The following is a 20,320-nucleotide window of genomic DNA, read 5'->3' as shown; positions in this document are numbered from 1 at the left end:
ATGTCCCTAGCCCCAAGGCTAGACCTGAGCTCCTTGGTCATCTAACGTACAGAATTAATCACGGACCCCAGTATGCATCCTAAAAAAACAACCTTGTACGAGGGAAATGACCCAATTGTGTATAAAGAAAAAAAGATGGCAAATTGACCGCTCACCCAAAGTTCCTCTAAAGCCTAAAAATCTGCTACCCCAGCACCACAAACAGCGCCTGCCAGTCCAAAAGGAACTGGCTTAGTTGATTTAAAACTATTCATCAGAAATAAAAGAATCATTGCTTCAGGGTAAAGAGGTTATAGTGGGAAAAGTAATATAAAAAATGTTTAACTACTTGTGGGCTTCTAAGGAAAACATGTTGTGACTTGTGGTCTTCATGTGATTTCTCCTCATGTAAAGATTCCAATCTGTTTGGGGGAATATGTAACTGTGGTTATGAGGTAGTCTTTTCTTGCATAAAAATCTGTTTTAGGTGAAATAAAAGGGGAAAATGTATAACAAAAGGACATCCAGCAGAGAGAGAAATCAAATGAAGAATTAAGTTTCGACCCTCAGAAAAGTGTGTGTGTGTGTGTGTGTGTGTGTGTGTGTGTGTGCGCGCGCTTGTCTGTGCATGTGCCCCTGCTCCACCAACACCACACCTCCCTCCCAGTTTCTCTGAGCTTCTGGAAGCTGGTTGGCCAGCAACAGACTAGGGTGGAGTCCTTGCTTTAATTGGTCATTGGTGCCCTCTTTGGGATGAAAAGACATTCCTCATTCCCATCTCAAGACAAAAACGTCACAAAACTGTGTGACCCAGGTGAGTCTTTGTGACTCAAAGCTGGTTCTCATGGCCCAGGCAACTGCACAGTAGGTCTCCAACCTGCTCTTTCTGGAGAACCTTCTTCAGCTCTGGGTGCTGCACTGACATTTTGAATGTCTGGTTTTATATTCTTCTGACAAAGACCAAGATAGGGCTGAAAACCTTCTACGGGTTTCCCTGGGCCCTGGCTGCTGAGGGCCAGCTGTGGAAGACTCTGATGTTCTGTGGGGCAGAACCTTCAGGTTGGGACCCTGTGTCCTCCAAGGTGAGCCTCATGGAGTCATAACACCAGCTCCCTGGGTTCATATCGCCTTCTTTATTTGTAAGTGAGAATCCTCCTCCCCATTGAGACCTAAGCCTCGCCAGTGGCCCTGGTGGCATATGGTGTCATCCATCCGCACACAAGGACAGTAAGGTAGGCAACACTGTTCCTGACAGCTATATCTTCACGGTCCAGCAGGAGATCTTTTTTGCTGGCAACCCTTCTCCGTAGTCCAACTTGAGCTCTCTGGGGTGGACAACAGAAACCATAAACAGGTGGTCAACAAATCTCAGGTGAGATGAAAGAGACAGGAGACAGCTGTAGACAGGAACTTGGAGTTAGGGAATCTCCGAGTCCCTCAGAATTCCCTCTGACATAGGTCACGAAGGTCCAGTTGCCCAAAGGATTATTCAAGGAACTTAACATGTGAGGTCTTTTGGACGCAGGACTTTGGAAGTTGGGGAAGAAACAAGGAGAGCCTGTGTTTTTCTGTGTTTTCTGTGAGTTCAAGCTAAATCACCCTTTCATCTGTTTTTAGTTCCCAAGCAAGGGGACAAGAGCGGGGTTCTGTAGATCCCAGCTCTCACCCTCCTAATCCCTACCCACCACAGCCAGACTCAGTGGGCTGGCTATACACTTACCTGGTAGCTGGGTATTCTGTTCCCGGAACTCTAAGTGTCCGTGTTGTGTTATCTGGTCCAACTGGTGGGTCCCAGATGATATCCTGGTAAAACTGACCTGGGGTTAAAGAGCAGGTCAGTGAGGGATAAAGACAGTGAGGGAGGTGGGTGGAGTGAGAGGCACCTGTCTGTGCTCCATCACAGGCGGTTTCTAAGGGCAAGCAGAGTACCGAGTTGTCCAATGGTGCGGTTGGAGAAGCGCTCAGCCTGCGACACAAGAAGCGCCAGTCTCTTCTGAGGGTCACTCATGCGCATGACACCAATCGTCACTCTGTCTGGACCACTGAGCTCCAGGAATCCCTTCTCGTCCATGATTATCAACAAGCTGCGGAGAAACCCCAAAGCCTGAGCAGGAAGGCAGAGACACCTGTGTGGAGTCTCAAGGTGGTGCAAAGATGGTGGCAGGGTGGGGGATTCTCCTCTTGGCCAGGAAGTCACTGCGTGGCCTTAGGCAGAGAATCCCCTAAGTCTTCTCGGCTCAGTTTTCTCACGGGCAGAACAGCACCAACGTGAGCTGAACGATGTCGATTTCCCCACGCTGTTTATAAAAGAGAATTGCAATTCCTTCCTCTGGTTTTAAATTGGTTTCTTATGAATGAATTTTATATGCTTTTATTGGGGGTGATGGATAACAGTCACCTGGACTATTGGTAAAATTCATCTCTGGATGTGTTTGTAGGGATATTTCTGGATGTTAAATGAAGGGGGAAGACCCCACCTGAACATGGGCAATACTACCCCACCAAATAAAGCGTGGACAGAATAAAAGGGAGAAAATTCTTTCTTGCAGGTATTCTCTGCCCTGGGCTGTAACACAGAAAGCTGCTCTGCTCTGCCAAGATGGACTGAAACCTCTGATTTGGGGGAGTAAATCCTCCCTCCCTTAAGATGTTCCGTTGGGGGTTTCTGCTCACAGTAGCAAGAGAGTCTCATACAACTGCCCTGAACTCTGTTTTTACAGCTGGTGCCATGGTTTTAGGTGACTAATGTTTTTTTTTTCTGGGAAGACTCCCTGAAAATCCTGACTACAACCATTAAGAAATAAACCTAGAAAAACTATAAAACATGCAACAGATATTTCTGCTCAAACATAAAACAGAAAATCATCCTTGCTGACTTGAGTACAGCACACAGGCTACATTAGTACTCATGCAGGAATATATATTACCTTGAAAAGTTTATGTATTTTCAGAGCAAGGGCACCAGATACCAAGGAAAATGGGTGACCTGTTGATCTAGCTTCTCAAAGGGTTGCAATTTCCTTGCAGTTCTGCAATCAGGACAGCTTCAAGACTGCTGGCTGAGATGATCCAGCCTTGTAAACTACTCTAGCTAAGATTGAATCACTAGCCTGAATTTTCTCAGTGTCCCCCCAAATTCCAATGCCCCCAAAAATATGAAGTAGTCTAGAGAATGACACCCACATTCCCAAAAGATGGGTTATGGGGTGTTTATTTTCATTTAAGGAGAGGCTGGTTACAAATTGTTATTTGTCTTAGTTTAAAAAAAAGACTAAACAAAAGTTAAATTCAAAAATCTCTTTCTAAAGGAAAAAAGGGAATATGATAGATGAGTGATAGGAAAAAAGGGTAGATTATTGAATCCATTTTAATCTAAAAAAACAACTACTTTAATCCCAGCACTCAGGAGGCAGAGGCGAGCAGATCTCTGTGAGTTCGAGACCAACCTGGTCTACAAAAGCTAGTTCCAGGACAGGCTCCAAAACCACAGAGAAACCCTGTCTCGAAAAACCAAAAAAAAAAAAAAAAAAAGGCAACTATTAACCTATTAATCTCCAAGTATTTTACAGTGGTGTGGATTTTAGTTTATTGATACAAACACAGTTATTTTTGATATACTATATGTATGTTTCTATTCTTGTTTGGGGTATTGTGCTTATGCAACTCATTTAAAAATGTAATGTATAATAAAAATACAAATTAATAGTCATCTATAACAGTCAAACTTATAGTCATGTTAGGTATGTTTTCAAGGTTATAAACAGATATATTTAGATAGATAGATGGTCTTCAAACACTTCAAAGACCTACAGAATATGGTTAAAAAAAACCCCTTAACCTAAGGTTTTTCATGACAATGAGACACATCTGCTCCTGGCAGCACTGATCTACTTCAGAGAAGATGATGGGCATCAAAGAAACTTCATATGGAATGTGATTTCTTTATGGCAAAAGCTAGCCATGTGGGCATAGAAACTGTCCTTGTCTCAATTGCTGATAGTATGCTGTCCAAATTGGACAAACAGGATACAAAAGAAAATAATGCTGAACTTTGCCAAGACAAGGTGGGTCAGTCCTTCTTTGATTCAAAGAAAAGTCCTCAATATACTAGACCTATAGGCCAAAGTTGAATGTTCCAACATCACAGAAGAATCTAGGGTGACTGTCCAGGCAGCCAGGTGCTCCTGTCATTAGGAAACATTTCACCCTTCTGGGGTCTTTGATAAAGGTGAAGACTAGATAGTCATAGTTAAAGTTTACCTTAGCTATGATAAAAGGTAAATTAGATATAAAACTTTAGACTCACAAATATAAAATAGATAATAGAATATTTTCTCTAATTTTGCCAAATATAAATGGACTAGATATTGAATTGTAATTCTTATTTGATAACTGTTTTCGTTGTATATAATTTTACTATGTTAAAGTTAAAATCTTACTTTTTAATTACACAAAAAGGGGAAATGTGGGATATTCCTTTACACTGTATGAATATATGTTGTTGTGACTGATTTAATAACATAGCTGACTGACCAATAGCTGGATAGTTAGAGGTTGGTGGGAGAGTCAGACAGAGAATTATGGAAAGTCAAAGAAGGGCAGAGTTAGGAGAGATGCCAGAGACACAAAAGGAACAAGACATGCTGGCAGACAGGTAAAGCAATGAGCCATGCAGCAATACATAGATTAATAGAAATGCTTAATTTACATTGTAAGAGATATTTAGTAATAAGCCTGAGCTATTGGCTGAGCATTTGTACTTAATGTAAGCCTCAGTGTGTTTATTTGGAAGCTGCTGGCAAGACAGAAACTTGCATCCACACCTTATGACATTGGAAGGACTTCAGATGAGCACACTGGATTTTCTGTGTGTATGCTTATTTGGCAAATGTGAACAAGTCCCTGCTAAAGTTTTGGTAAGATGAAAATGGACAAGACTTTTTGCATGGAAAAAGATAGGCTATGAGATAGGCTGGAAACTCAGAGGACATACTACAGAAGGTCTTCAGCCTCCTGTGACTTACCTCGCTAGAGAGCTGGCCTCAAAAGCCTACAGTGGCATAGTGACGCTTCCCAGAATCATCTGCCTCCATTTCCCACTAGCTTCCCAATGTGTGATATCAGCTAAACTACTCTCTCCTCACTAAATCTTCAAACAGGTTGATGATTAATTTTAATTGCCAATTTGATAGGACTGTGAAATACTTAGGAGATTACAAGAAAATAACTTTGATTGTGTCTATACAGGCATTTCCAGAGACCATTGGCATGTTAGATAACAACTCGGCAGGAAAGGCCACCCTGAACATAGGTAGCAGCATGCATTAGGGTAGGGACCCAGATGGCACAAGAAGCAGAAAAAAAGTCTGCTAGGCAGGCATATGCTCCTTCTCTCTCTACCTCTTGGCTACCTTGAGGTGAGCCACATTGCTCTCCGTCACTCCTCCCGCCATGATGATCTGCCTCATCGTGCCCAGAAACGACAGGACCACATGACCACTGACTGACAACTTCGAGCCAAAACCATCCTTCTTCCCTTGTTCCTCCCAGGTGCATGTTACAGCAACGAGAATTCCCACACATGCAGTGAGAGAAGCATCTACAAGCCCTGGCACCGGGCCTCGGGCTTCTCATGAATGTCATCGTGAGTTCACCACTCAGAATCTGGAAAAGCCTGGTGGTTAGTAAGGAAACAAAAACTTGAAGGGCCATGTGGTGTATGCATACAGAATGGCCTACAAAGCTAGCTCCAAACCACACTGCCTTTACATGGGCTAGTGACCTGGGTTAATGATGAGGTCCAGGTTCCAGGACAATGCTTCCAGAGCCACAAGACATTAGGGGATTTACCCCTGTCCTGCCCGGAGTGCTGCCACTACAGGGGACTCCTAACCAACCTCTGGCCACCGTCATCACTAGCATCACAGTTCATACAGCCTGAGAGGCCACACATACCTAGGACCTCACCCTGGGCCTTACCTGCGTAAGTTAGAGAACAGTGTCTGCTTCCATTTGTACTGGGAGCTTTTCTGGTCCCGAATCACCACCACGTATTCAGGGCTTGCACGGACAAACAGGCGAGACTCCTGGATATGCACCTCGATCCTTGAGAACCCGTCTTTCTCATACACACCGCCTACCCAAAGCCCTAAGGAGGCCAAACCAGAGAGTTCAAAGGCAACTCTGGGCAATGTCCTGACCCAGGCTCTCCCTGACTATGTCCTCCTGGAACTGGATCCCCAGAAAGGTCACTCTCTACACACTTCCACTTTAGGTCGGCTTCTTCTCCTTTGGTTTTTTGTTTTATTTTGTTTTTTTGAGACAAGATCTCACCTAGTAGCCCAGGCTGGCCTAGAAACTCATTATGTAGACCAGGCTGTCATCAAACTCCCAGAGATCCTCCTGCCTCTGTCATTATTTGGGATTAAAGTTGTGTGCCATCATGCCTGGCTCAGGTCTAGCCACTCAAGACTTGGTTTTCTGTGAATCTGGACCTCAAATCATGTTGACGGCCACCTTGTTAGATTTTGATAATAGGAGGGTATGTCTTGCTTCAAGTATTGAAGCATCCATCAGTCTCCAGCAGTGTGTCTGGGGCTCCAGCTTATCACACGGCTGGGGCTGGGAGTAAGGGGAAAAGTGCCTTCCTCAGGGACCAGACAGGTACAGTGAGCCTGAGGGATAAAGCAAGAGACCACGTGGTTCTCAGAGGAATGAAGGGGTTGTGGCTTCCCCAGAGTGCGCTGTAGCTCAGCACAAACACTGCTGACTGCTGTACCCCCTGTGTTTGCCTGGACACTTCAGCTTGCACAGTGAGGCCACTCCAGTGTTGGTGAGTGGGAGAGGCTAGCATTCTTCTTCAACTATTCCCTTCTCCATACTGCCAGGGGCCCATAGAGTCACAGGGTGCCTGTGTCCCTCGGCTCTGTCTCCTCTACCTGAGACACCCCTACCCTTTTCTCGGCTCATCTGACTGTACAGATCCCGGACTCTAGGCAACTTTAGCTTTCTCTCAGCTCTGAAAACTGACCCATGTGTGTGCAGACCCTGAGGAGTTCCCGTGAAAGCTTGTAGGTGGCCGTGGGAGGAAAGGCCTTTTTCGGTGCACAGGGCTTTTGCCCATGATGGGGATGTTGCTGTGCTTAGGGGTAAGTCATGGTGTGGGAGAATTGTCTGTATTCTGTCAATTACGTTTTAAATAAACGTTGATTGGCCGATAGCCAGGCAGGAAGTATAGGCAGGAAAACCAGACAAGAAGTAGAGGTGGGGCAATGAGAACAGGAGTATTCTGGGAAGAAGGAAGCTCTCTCGCAGTCCTGCCCAGACACTGAAGAAGCAGGATGTGACCTGCCCTGCCAAAAAAAGGTACCAAGCCATATGGCTAACATAGATAAGAATAATAGATTAATATAAGTTATAAGAGCTAATACGAAGCCTGAGCTAATGGGCCAATCAATTTATAACTTATGGAGACCTCTGTGTGATTTTCTTTGGGACGTGCCGGCTGTGGGAACTGGGCAGAGAGAAACCCCAACAAGCAAACCCACATGTTACAAAGTCATATGAGTGGGATCTGGGTTTCTCGGTGGATTCCTGGGATGCATCTCTTACCCTGATCTGGGTCTTCAAACAGATTGATGGGCATGTGAAAACGTAAGATGTCCACACATAGCTGGCCCACACTGGATCCAGGAAGTGGCAAGACGACAGTAGGAGCTGAAATTGGCAGCACAGAGTTCCTAGGTCAGGAAGAGTCAAGGGGGCCAAAGGTGGGCGGGAGCTGGCAGGGGTAATTACCTGGGTGTGTGGGTTCAGCTGGTGTGGCGCTCTCTAAAAGAAAAAGAAAAGCTCTGGGTTCAGGTAGTCTCTTTTTGGGGAACAGGGCTTTGTGGGCCGAGTAGTGAGTGACTGTGACTGGGGTTCTCTCTTTTCACTCTGACATGTAGAATACCATGTGACAGGTTATAGAGACCCAGGGCTCCCCCTTTCCCCCCAGAGCTCCCCCTTTCCAATATCTTCTAGAGCTACCGAGGGAGTTCTGGCTTGGGTATCTTTATGTTTTTGTTTATTTCTGGTGCTGGAAAGCAAATTCAGAGACCTGTGCACTCCAGGCAAGCGGCCTATTATCAAGCTCCATCCCTAGCCCCGGGTACCTGCATCTTTTTTCTTCGTGCTTTGTGCCACAGCTTGACTTAAAACTACAGGATCTCTTGTTGCTGAGGGCATAGAAACATCTACTAACAAAAATGGAGAGTCAATCAGGACACGAGGCCTGCTGCACCTGCCTGGCCCCTGGCCCTGTCCTTACTGCCCATCAAGCTCAGGCCTAGAGGGCAGGAGAGATGTCAAGGAGATAGGCCCTGACTGAGTCTGAGTTCACATTGGGAATGGGAAGAAGTACAAGGGACCATAGTTGACTTTGGAGGTGGGGAAGGCTTCCCTTTCCGTCATGGGGAGTGGATCTTCACTGTAAACAAGGTCTTTTTCTGGGGAGGTCTGATGTTCATTGACAGGTGGAGGAAGAGGTGCCTCAGGAAGGAAAGGATTGGCCATGGCGTCCAAAGAGTCTGTACTGAGTCCTCCTGTGACCCAGGGCTCAGCCAGGCTTGTGGGCTGGCAATCGAGGGGCAGTGAGGAGCCAGGGCATCATATGCCTGATCCTCAATGCTGAGGACTAGGCAAAGAGTAGGCTGGTTAAGGGCCGGAAAAGTGAGGGTAGCCACAGGAAATGAGGTGCTCATCCCAGCCCCTGGGTCCCGGCTCTGCTTTAGGACAGGGTCTAGCTAGGCCCAACCACCTGCTTTCTTTGCAGCTATCCTTGCCTAGCTTGTGCTTGGTGTCCTCCCTCCCTCTACGGGTCAGAGTCAAGTTATAAGGAAAAGAAAGGCCACTGTGGGTCAGAAAGAAAGGGGGCTCACGGAAGGGTGGCATGTCCGGTCTCTTGAGATGATACAGCCTGAAATTATTGCTATCAAAGCGAACAGGAAAATGAGGATCACCAGGGGGTCCCGGAAGTCCAGGAAAAGCGGCTGGTCTGAATATAGAGCCAGTAACACTCAGTCTGGGATCTGTGCGGAGAGTAGCTCCTAGATTAAAAACACTGACATGAGTATTGTTCTCACAGGCAATGTCCTGGCTCCCCACAGTCAGGAAGGGGGCCCATATGCCAGGAGCAGGATGTAGAAAGGGTACATAGCCCCTGTTTTCCTTGCTGGAGAGCCTCCCCTAGGCAGGAGACAACCACTGGTAGGGTTTTCCCTCTGGAAGGGCAATCTTTCCCTGAGCTGTGCCCTTTAAATTACCCTGATTACTAAATCCCCTTCTCTGGACCAAGTAAGACTCTAGATGGCCAACTTGAATTAAACAGTGGCAGGCCTGTTACCAGCCACGTGAACCAGGCTTAGCACTTCCTTTCACAGGCAAATTCAGAGCCCAGTCTCTCTCCTGCCACAACTCTGCCAACCTCTCCTCTCCGTCCCTTCCCCCACCATCACCTTTTTGTTTCGGCAGTTGAGGTCTTCTGGTGTGAGTCTTGAAAAAATGGCCTTGACCTGGAAGACAGTGAGAGTTGTGTTTACCCCTTGGAGTCAACCCTCTGGGGCTCCATCCAGATGGGGACTGTGTACCTAGGATCAGGTCAAGCCCTAAGGGGTGGCCAGCATTTGAGTGAACCAGTGACTAAGTAGACCCATGAGTTTGGTCAGACAGCACCAGCTCTTGGGAGCAGGGCAGACCGTGGCCTCCAGCATACTGGTAGGCTATATGTAGGCTGGGTTTGGAGTCATCAGGCCCTTACCCCCTAAGAAGGCATCTCTTGGTCCTTTATCTGTTCAAAGAAAAAGAAAAGGAGAGGGAGGTATTATAGGGTGGTTTTGCCAATTCTAAGTGCTTACATTTAAACTTGCTTCCCCAGCTCCAGACTACAGATGCAAACAGTGAATTTAAGGAGCTGCAAGATCTGTTCTCAGTTTCCTCCTTGGTGAACTGAGATGGGTCTCCCCTCGTCTCTGGGAGTCTGTGGATGGCAGGGGCTTAGTCGGCAGACTGATGGTGCCAAGACCCAGGCCCACACTCACCAGAATCCACAGGCTTCCCAGCAGCTTGAAACTGTTCTTGGCCTTCAGGTTTGGTGACCACCATATGTGTAAGAGGGGTGACAAAATTGTATTTGAGTGACAGATTCAGAGCTTGGGACTCAAGCTCCTTTAACGCAGCACCTGATGCTGAAATCCTATGGATTAAAGACAGGAGAGCTCAGGTGGTCCCTGGTATCATCTGGGCAGTCTCCTCTCACTGGCAGAGTGTAGAGTTCGGACATACCACTGCATTCCACAGCTGTACCACCACGGAAAGACTTACTGATGTCATGTGAAGCCCACAGCAGTGACTTACAAGGGTCAGGGTCACTCACATCTGCTCAAGCTGCTGGTTGATGGTCAGAAATGCCCAGAGTCTCTCCATGAAGTTGTGATAGATGTACTTGGGGCTCCGGAACTCCTCCTCCTTTTGGGCTACGTTGGCCTCCATTTGGAAGGTGATGTTCTGCTTATGCTGGAAAGAGGTACCAGCCCAGGTGAGAGAGGGAGGGCCCGATGCCCACAGCTGACCAGCATTCAGAGTTAGAACCCTAACTGGGATGGGGGCAGGTCAGGGCAACTATGTGGGCTTCATTCCTTTTGAGTATGGGGGGTAGGGAGGGAGTTCAGGAGTATGAGGGTCTCCCACAGACCCTCCAAGACAAGAGGGAGGTGGGGAGAAGTGTTAGCAGTCCATGCATAGCAAGACAGCTGTGTAGCCTGGAGTTTAGGTCATCTGACCTTTAATAAGAAGGGAGGCAACTTCCAGGCCAGTGCAGAAGGAAGGTGTCTCAGATACAACGTGGAGCAGAAAGGGTTCCCCTCCCCCAAACATGGAGAAAGGAAAGAGAAGGAAGGACCCCAGTAGTTAGCAATAAAGATGAGACGAGAGCGTCAGAACGCCAACAAGCCTGTCTGCTCCACATCACCCCTCGGCTGGGGCTGGCCCTGGGGGCGATGGCAGGACACTGCGCACCTCACTGTGGTCTGGCTGCTTTCTTCCCAGGGGAAAGGCAGTCATGGGCTTAGTTTGGCCCAGCTGGCAGCCTAGGCGATGGGGTTGAGAGCACAGGCGTGCCAAGCCTCTCCCTCAGAGGTCAGCTAAGAGACCCTGCACAACCTTCTGCCCATTCTGCTGGCACCAGTCTCTTCCTGGCTCTTACCTAGGGTCTGTCTTGCCAGAGTTTTGGTGTATGAGGGTCACAGACATGAGGTTTTTCTCTATCTACACAGTAAAGTTACTACTTACTTGATGTTTTTCCTTAAATTAATTTTGAATAGACTAACGTTTTCTTGGGCTTATCCAAGAACTGAGTGTATTGGCACAAGCCTGTGTTTCTAGCTTCTTGGGAGACAGGAGGATTAAAAATTCAAAGCCTGCCTGGGTTACAGAGGAAGTTCGGGGCCATCTTGGTCTTGTCTCAAAATAAAAAGTAAAAAGAGGACTGGGGATATAGTTTAGTGGTAGAGTATTTCCTTAGGGCCCTAGATTCAATCCCCAATACTAAAGAAGAAGAGAATGAGCAGATCCATCCTTATGTTTGAAATCTGAGTTACGTTCATGTTTATATGGGGCTGGTAGGCATGTGAGGTGGTCACATTTGTAATCGGGGGAAACTGAGGCACAAGAGCTTTAAGCAATTTTCCCACTTCCCACCTCTGAGAGGTGACGGAGCTTGGTCTAAAGACAGGTTGCTTGGCCACACAGCCTTCAGGAACATTCCTATACTTGACTGTGTCTGAGATGAGGCCCTGGGCCTTCCATCCCCATGGTCATTCTCTGCAGGCAAGGTGCCCTGCTGGCATATGTGCCCAACAACTCTTCCTCACTTCTAGGTCCCGCTCCTTCTTACTTATCATTCATCTCAGCAGAACTTCTGCTGAATTCCTGGGCACGTACTGTCGGGAACATTCCAGGCGGTCACTCTACTTCTGTACAAGCTGTCTGTCCCTGAAGGGGATGTAAGATTGGCCTTATTTGCCACTTTATCCTTTAACCTAACGGCTCTGTGCTGTGGGAGGTCCTTCTGTCTATGTGTTGCTTTTATTAGTTAATGAATAAATAAACTTCCTTGGCCTGTTGATAGGGCAGAACTTAGGGAGGCGGGGAAAACTGGACTGAATGCTGTGAGAAGGAAGGCAGAGAGAGAGAGATGCCGTGGAGCTGCCAGAGACAGACACCAGTTGGAACTTTAGCTGGTAAGCCACAGCCATGTGGTGATACACAGATTAATAGGAATGGGTTAAATTAATATGTAAGAGTTAGCCAATATGAAATTAGAGCTAATGGGCCAAGCAGTGATTTAATTAATACAGCATCTGTGTGGTTATTTTGGGGCTGAGCAGCCAGGGACGAAACTAGCGGCCTCCTCCTACAGCTCTGTTTTATCTGTGACATCACAGGCTGACTGTCCTGCACCCAGGAGCAGGGAAGTCCAAGCAAGGTTGGGGCTCTATGAGGTGTCCCAGAAGCAGAGGAGAGCAGCATATGTTGTCTGTCCTGCCTGGACCTTGGGCTGCTCACCTATGAAATGGAATAGCTCTCGCTGTCCTACCCACACCCTCAAAGGTCTAATGTGAGGACAGAGGGACATTGAGAAGGAACACCTGCGGTCATCACATGCTCACAGAAGAGTAAGGTGGCAGGGGGGCGGACTGAGCGATCAGTTCCCCTATGTGCCATGTTCTCTCATGAGCATCACAACATTGTTTACTGGATTTCTACCATGAACCGACCCACGCAGCTGGGGCTGGTGTCCTTCAGGAAAACCTGAGGAGAAGGGTCCTTTGATAGTCACCCGGGACCAATCAGCTGGAACTTGGTACAACTGGGACTTGAGCCCAGTGCCTCTAGCTGTGAATGACGTAGCTGCCCAGACAGCCCCGCTGCCCCTTGGTTCTGGGATGTTCAATCATACTTACTGTCTGCCCGTTGATTTTGGCTGTGAGGACATCAGGCCCCTGGGCCTGGAGCTTCCCAGCTACTACCATCTCTGAGCCCTTAAAGTGGTATCGGAAGTTGTCCTGCGTGACCGCCTCCACAGCATCACTGGGGTACTCAAAGCTCACTACTGACAGCAACGGATTGGCTACTTCTTGGTAGAAGTCCTACAGAGTGGCAGGGGAATACGTCACAAACAGGGTCTGCCTAGCCGTCTGTATCCCACGTCAGATCAAACTGGTACCTGGAGCTGCAGGGCGGAGTCTGAGTCCTCGTAGATGCGCCGGGCCAGGCCACCGTTGTCCTGTGCCAGCTTCTCCAGGAAAGGGTAGTGGACATTAAAACCAAAGCCCAAGCAGAAGAGGCTGTATCGGTTGTTTATGGCTTCCTGTACATTCTTCTGGATAGTTGTGGGATTGGTCTCCCCTAGACTCATGAAGTTGGGAAGAGGATGAGAAAAGAATCATTTGCTCAATGGATAGTTCTGGAACTTCAGAGCCAAAGGGGTCTTGAGGATTCTCCTTCTCCCTGCCCCAGGTTTCACAGCCAGTCTGGAAGCAGTTCCAGCCTTGCTCCACGTCTAGCATGCCCCAGAATGCCACAGTGTCCTCACCCTGAGTGGGTTCGCCATCTGTGAGCAGGATGATAAGGGAGACACTGCCCGGGGACAGTTTTTCTGCCCTGTTGCTGGCATCCAGGAGTTCCACAGCCGATAGCACCGCATCATTGATGTTGGTCCCTGAAGGGCACATGCTTAGGGTTGACCCCAGCTAGTGACCACGGGCACCCCCAAGTCTCCTGCCATGCAGGATACTCACATCCATCAGCTTCGATCTTGGACGCATAGCCTGTGGCCTCTTTCACGTTCTCTTCTGAGGCTTTCACCAGTGACGGCCTCCATTGGGTTTCTTTCCCATTGAACACAATGAGGTTGAACTGGTCTTTGGGGCTGAGGTCATTCAAGATCTTGATTAGGGCTTCTCGAGTCTAATGGGGCAGGAGAGAAGACAAGGTAGGTGTCTCAGAGGTGCTCCCTAAAGGCATGTGATCCATGGGCTAGTTTCCTGGTATCTTGGATAGGCTCATAGTTTATGCTTTGGACCAGACTTGACTCCAGGAAACCCCCACCCATGGTACCATAAAAGGTTAGACTGATGATGATCTCATAGTCCAGGAAACCTACCTGCTGGATTTTCCTGCCTAACATAGATCCACTTTTATCAATGACAAAGATCACATTCTTGGGCATTGTAGGAAGGTCCTCAGGGGCAAAGTGGTGCACAAAATAGCCGTTCTCAATCTGTGAGCAGAGTGAGCCCACACTCAGGTAATCAGAACTTCAGCCCGGCCCAGTTTCTGTTAGACCCCTTCATCCCAAATCCCTGGTTCCTATGTTCCCTTTTCATGACCCCTCTCCATCCCAGCTCCGTAGCTCCCCCAAATCCTCACTATTTCCCACAACTCAGCCCCTTGCTAACAGAAGACTTCCATATTCATGTATAACCCTACAACTCTTTCCATTTTCTCCTATTTTCTGTGTGACCCAGCCCCTAGTGCAGTGAGGAGCCATCGTTTTCCTCTTCTAGAACATCCATGCTTAGTTGTCTGAAGGCTTCACTGTCCTTGCCTGGAGTCTACCCACCTGGATGGAGCCCCCAGAGACAGACCGGTCCACATCATAGCGGACAATGAAGTTCCCGTCCAGGATTGTATCCTGGTCATTTTGAGAATGTTGTTGCTGGGAGAGTGTTGGCTTGAACCGGATATGTGCCTGGAGGAACAATCAAAGCTGACGTTGAAAGGAACAATGAGGCCAACACCCCTTCTATGTGCGCACTGGAAAGTTAGATTCCATGTGCAGCCATGGGTGAAAATTCTGGGGGAATGTTCATTCTGAGCCAAAGGTGGCTGCTTCCATTTGGTATGTGTGTGAGGGCGTGTTCAGGTATGAATTCTGTTTCTGGGGACACACCTGAGCTCAGTGCAATTCAGTTATCTCTCTTGAGGCCCCTCCCATCAGTCCACTCTCCAAGTTTGTTCCCCATAAACCCCAACCACCTCTAAGGACCCATTGACCATCTCTAAATTTTACTGCCCTGTCTTCTTGGCAGTGGCATGGACACAGATCTCAGAAGCCTTCCCAGCTCAGGGAACATCCAACCATTTTCTATGGAAATCTAGACCACAGTCAGCTGGACTAAAGACTGGCCCTGGGATGTCCTCACTTGGTGGTCATAGCAGGCTCACCTTGGTCTTATTCTGCGAGGTGGTAAGGGCGTCTGCCAGTTCCTGCGTCATGAAGGTGCTCTCTGTCTCCAGAAATCCGATACCCTGAGGCTCAAAGATGTGGATGTCCATCTGGAAGCAAGAGATGGGTCACCAGGGGATCCATGAGTAAGCTGTGCTCCCAGGAAGCTGGGTGGCAAGGAGAAGCTGCCTTAGTTGAGAAGGGAAATCTAGGGGGCTTCCTGGAGAGGGCGGAACCAGGTACCTGGAGGTGCTTAACCAGCTGCTGCGGCTTCACTTTGAGGAGTAGCTCGTATGTTCCCAGTCTCCGTCTGAGTAGTTCCTGGTATACCAGTTCGAAGGTAATCTTGACTTTAGGGGCCACAGTGACTGATACTTCAAACTGCTCTGTCTGCCTCCCTGCAGTCCTGGGGGATAGGACAATAACAGCCCATTGGCCCAGGTAGGGATTGCTGCTGGAGGGAAGGAAGGCTTTAGATAGTCTCTACCTGTATGCACCCTTCCCCATATGCTCACTTGACGAGGCCAGCGCTCTCTCCCCGGCCCACTGCTGCCTGGTACTGCTCCTGGGCTGCAGCCTTGTCTTGGACAGTCCCTGGGTAGGTCACGCCACCGATGACCCTGGACAGGGAAGAGAACAGTTGAAAACTTTTTCTTAGAAGGGCCTTTCTAGAATTTGGTGAGCCTTTTGGTGTGATTCCTGTCTTCATCTAGGGTCACTACCATTCATCATGCATGGACTGTGTAGAAGACCTCATGTATGACACTGGGAGATGCTTTCAGTAATCCCAAGACACACACAGTGTTAGTTCGCACTGGTCTTCCTGCGGGAGCGGGGCAGGTTACAGAGGAGGCAGGACTGGGCTAAACTCAGCCCATATTCTGAGCTGCCCCGTGGACCTTATGCATTGTTCTGCAGCTCCAGTCAATCAGAGCAGAACAACACAGTTCTGGTCTTTACCCAGCCTTGACTCCACCTCCTGTGTGGCCAGGCTTGAGCAGGAGGGAGACACAGGATTGAAGGCTGTGATCCTATTCTCTGCAGCTTCTCCCTTAACCCTCCTGCTTAGGGTGGCTGTGGCAGGGAGCCTGGCATCTTTGGAAGCAGGTTTGGAGCACCTAGTAGTGGAGACAAGCTTCTAGTCGTCACCCTTTGAGGTGGAGAAGGAACTGTCAAAGCCATTTCTCTGCACAGAAAATGGCTTGTTCTAGGGGTTCCTTATAGGATGAACAGGGACCAGAAAGAGGAGTGGGAGGGTGGAAGTGTGCAGAGAGGGGAAGAGAGGGCTCTAACCGAGTGCACAGAACAGGCATCTTTCTCTCACTTCCCTGGTCAGGGCGTAACTCTGGGTCAGAATGGGGACAGACGGGAAGCCTGGCTCCTTCTGCTGGATGGAGAGTTCACAGCTTCTCCAGATGCTCTGCCAAGGCTCCTGGCCAGAGCAGGGGGCAGGGAAACCTGCCCCGCACTTCTCCATCTCATGCAGTGGAAAGATCTGGGGACCCACTGACCTAGGCTCCAGAGTCAGGAAACAAACTGCCCTGGAGTGGAGGTGGGTGGGGAGAAAGGGAGGAGCGAACCAATGGGAACCTAGCCCCACCCCTGCAGTTTTCCAGAAACACCCACGCTAGCCAGTGCTCTTGCTGGCCTCTACCCCTAAGCGCTTCCCCTACTGGGAGCAACCCCCCTTCAATGCTTGCCTCGCAAACATGGATTTTCCCCAAGTTTAATAAACATTGCAAAACAGACCAGGATGGGGGTGTGAATGAAGTCAGAGGGCCTCCTGCCAGCTCAGAGTCCACAGAAACCTTGGCATCTCCTGAGGAAACAGTAGCCATGCCTGCCCTCTGCAGTGACAAAGAGGGACCCCAGGAGTTAGGGCTAATATCTTCTCAGCTGGAATATGATTTCGGTGACTTTCTGAGTCTACCTCTGGCCTAGAGTTGCCTTAGGTTTGTACTCCTCAAAGGCAAAGACTCCAGATGCTGTGGTTCGTGCTCTACCACATAGAAGTACTTAGTGAGGAGGCCGGACCACGGGAGGGACAGACATACATCCTTGTTCCCTGTGAGGCGGACAGGGCAAGAGTGTCCCAAGTCACGTGTCTCAGGCTCAGAGGAGATGGAGTTGCAGAGCTGAGCTGAGGGTTGGAAGAAGCAGGAAGACACCTACATGGAGAAGTTGGTGATGAAGGCTTTCCTGGGTAGCTCTAATTGGAAGGTGACTTCCTGAGCAGTGTCGGCTCTGTTGAACACCCGGCTGGTAACAACGGTGTGGGCGAACCGGGAGGACACCTGGGAGTCCACTGTGAGGCTGTAGATGTCGATGCCATTCTGGACAAGGGAGGGGAAAGGGCTGTGTTGTTTAACTGACACCCCCAACTCTTGAAGGGAAGGCTCTGTTCCCAGACCAAACTCCTCCCTTCCTCTGACACAGATGCGGACTAGGCCCAGGCTGAATCCCGTCAAACGGTTCACATGGGAATATTGTCTGAGGTCAGAGGCCGCTGTGGACCTCACTCCCAACAAGGCAGCACCATGGAACAGGCCTCCAGAGAGAGTCCCCAGGGTGAGGGGCCAAGCCTGGCAGGATCACATGCAGGCAGAGACAGAGGCCTGGAGTCAGGGACCTGGGGTCCAGGCTGAGCTCTGCCTGGTAAATAAAAGGGCAGTGAACAAGTTCTTCGATTTTTGGAAATGCTGAGCTCTGTGAAAATGGAAAAACGCTCCTGCTCCACCCCCGTCAGACGATCACGGGAGCTGTGAGAAACGGTAGAGGGGTGACAATCCTCTTGGCCCGTTCCACCTGCAGCACATCCTCGCTCCCGACCCTCCACAGGGCTACTCCACCACAGACACCTTTTGCGCTGAGGCTGGTCACCCCTTAAGAATATGATCCTACTGCACGTTCTGGCTTTGTGGGAGCCTAGGCAGTTTGGATGCTCAACTTACTAGACCTGGATGGAGGTGGGGGTTCCTTGGACTTCCCACAGGGCAGGGAACCCTGATTGCTCTTCGGGCTGAGGAGGGGGGGAGACTTAATTGGGGGAGGGAAATGGGAGGCGGTGGCGGGGAAGAGACAGAAATCTTTAATAAATAAATAAATTAAAAAAAAAGAATATGCACACACACGCAGCCCTGTGCTCGCTCCCCTGCCTGCTCTGTGTGCCACGCTGCACACACGCACAGCCCTGTGCTCGCTCCCCTGCCTGCTCTGTGAGCCACGCTGCACACACACACAGCCCTGTGCTCGCTCCCCTGCCTGCTCTGTGAGCCACGCTGCACACACGCACAGCCCTGTGCTCGCTCCCCTGCCTGCTCTGTGAGCCACGCTGCACACACGCACAGCCCTGTGCTCGCTCCCCTGCCTGCTCTGTGAGCCACGCTGCACACACGCACAGCCCTGTGCTCGCTCCCCTGCCTGCTCTGTGTGCCACGCTGCACACATGTAGCCCTGTGCTCCCCTGCCTGCTCTGTGTGCCACGCTGCACACACGTAGCCCTGTGCTCCCCTGCCTGCTCTGTGTGCCACGCTGCACACACGCACAGCCCTGTGCTCCCCTGCCTGCTCTGTGTGTCATGCTGCACACACACACGGACTGTTCACACTCTCATGCCCACCTGCCCAGTTTAACACAGAGGGACAGCGTGCCTTGTTTACAGATTTGATGTCAGCTCGGCCCAGGTGTGGCACTGTACGCTTCCTAGGTATTACGAGGTTGATTTTCAACCAGCACAGCCCTGAGTCGGTTATATTATTACTCCCTTTCGGACGAGGAAACGGATAGACAGGACATATAAATAATTCCCAGAAGCCACTCATCTGGAACAGAAGAGCTGGGCTCATACAGCCACATTCTGACCTCCTTGGCGCTGCTGTCAGCCTCAAGGGGCCATCGCCTAAGCAGGTCTCCATCTCTAAAGTGGCAAGAATGGGATCACTCCTTTTTTGAAGTGAAGGAGTCTGCAAGGATCTCTGGGCAGGGCCATGTCTCTGCACACACATTGACCTGCACACGCATACCCCGAGACACTTCCCAGGTGTGTTTGCTCATCCCCAGCTCCCACCACACACACACACACCAGTACACACAGTGGCAGCTATGGATACTGCTACCTTCCTGGCAGTGGTGGTCGGAAGCCCGGCCAGCAGCGAGGGCAGGAGCAGTATGATGCCGCACCACATGTGGGCAGGGGCCGAGCTCTTCATTGGCCTTCAGTTGCCTGCCAGGCTGTTTCTGATCCTGAGAGCAGGTGGGTTATAAACTGGTAACTTGCTGGGTGTCCTGCCCCTACCAGCGCAAGTTCTGGGAAATGGGATTTCCAAGCCAAAAATCCCAGAGGCCTCAGATAAGGAGACAAATGACCTATGTCCAGTGAACTGGATGACAGCAGGACACACCCTGAGGAAAGGCAGGCTCAGGTTGGAGCTGGGTATTAGCTCCCCTTCTGCAGGGTCCACATTTCCAGGAATCACAACCTCACTAGGTCATCCACAAAGCTTTGTAGGGCCAGAGACACCCAACAATGAGGCCAGTCTCTTCTTCATGAGTCTAGCCTGGGAGGAAATAGAGGCCTCACTAGGGAGACTAGGGTTGGAAGGATACCCCAGGTGGCTTCCTGGAAGAGACAGGGGCTTCCTAGCCAGGTAGGCATGCCTGGGGGTCCCTGAGACATCTGGAGCACTAGAGGTGTCTGAGGATGCCAACAAGGATGGGCACTTTTTGGAGCAAAAGAGCTGGGCCCAGGAGCTCTGCTCACTCTCTGGTTCAAGGCTGCTGTTTGGGTCCTATTACTGCAATGGGACTTTAGGTTCAAGCCAAGCAGACCCCCAAGCAGGTGTGCAATTTGACACACCCATGAATTGTCAAAATGCATACCCTGAGCCTAGAGCTGTAATGTTAGAGTCTGCAGGAAGGCGGGACACACAGGAGGTTGCACAGGGTTCCTGAAGGTTGTGTTCAGGTAGAGTAGGTGGTCTGATTCTGTTACACCAGGATCATGAAAGAGTTTCTTACGCACTGTGCTACTAGTGGCTTTTCTTGAAAAGCCCTTTATAAAGCTGAAGTACTATTTGC

General features: G+C 49.6%; 1 protein-coding gene across 3 annotated transcripts; it reads right to left on the bottom strand.

Moving 5' to 3' along the window:
• Nucleotides 1–1,097: 1,097 nt before the first annotated feature.
• Nucleotides 1,098–19,470, bottom strand: Itih4 (inter-alpha-trypsin inhibitor heavy chain 4). 3 transcript variants are annotated; one of them, XM_075988943.1, is made up of 23 exons: nt 19,360–19,470; nt 17,417–17,577; nt 15,760–15,864; nt 15,488–15,650; nt 15,244–15,354; nt 14,639–14,767; nt 14,180–14,296; nt 13,815–13,983; nt 13,610–13,735; nt 13,241–13,422; nt 12,978–13,163; nt 10,391–10,530; nt 10,056–10,210; nt 9,776–9,805; nt 9,474–9,530; nt 8,898–9,065; nt 8,133–8,216; nt 7,777–7,809; nt 7,591–7,695; nt 5,959–6,127; nt 1,909–2,063; nt 1,700–1,796; nt 1,098–1,304 (listed from the first exon to the last, which is right to left on the bottom strand). In XM_075988943.1, exons 1-23 carry the CDS (start codon nt 19,450–19,452, stop codon nt 1,235–1,237), a joined length of 2,805 nt encoding a protein of 934 aa, XP_075845058.1. In that variant the 5' UTR covers nt 19,453–19,470; the 3' UTR covers nt 1,098–1,234. The 3 variants fall into 3 exon arrangements, with proteins under 3 accessions (XP_075845058.1, XP_075845060.1, XP_075845059.1); XM_075988945.1 differs by having other exon boundaries at nt 8,979–9,065; XM_075988944.1 differs by lacking the exon at nt 9,776–9,805.
• Between the last annotated feature and the right edge of the window lie 850 nt (nt 19,471–20,320).

The sequence above is a fragment of the Microtus pennsylvanicus genome, chromosome 10, assembly GCF_037038515.1.
Source record: "Microtus pennsylvanicus isolate mMicPen1 chromosome 10, mMicPen1.hap1, whole genome shotgun sequence".
Lineage (NCBI taxonomy): Eukaryota > Metazoa > Chordata > Mammalia > Rodentia > Cricetidae > Microtus > Microtus pennsylvanicus.
Note: the sequence above shows the minus strand (reverse complement) of the source record. Positions and strands in the feature narration are given on the sequence as shown.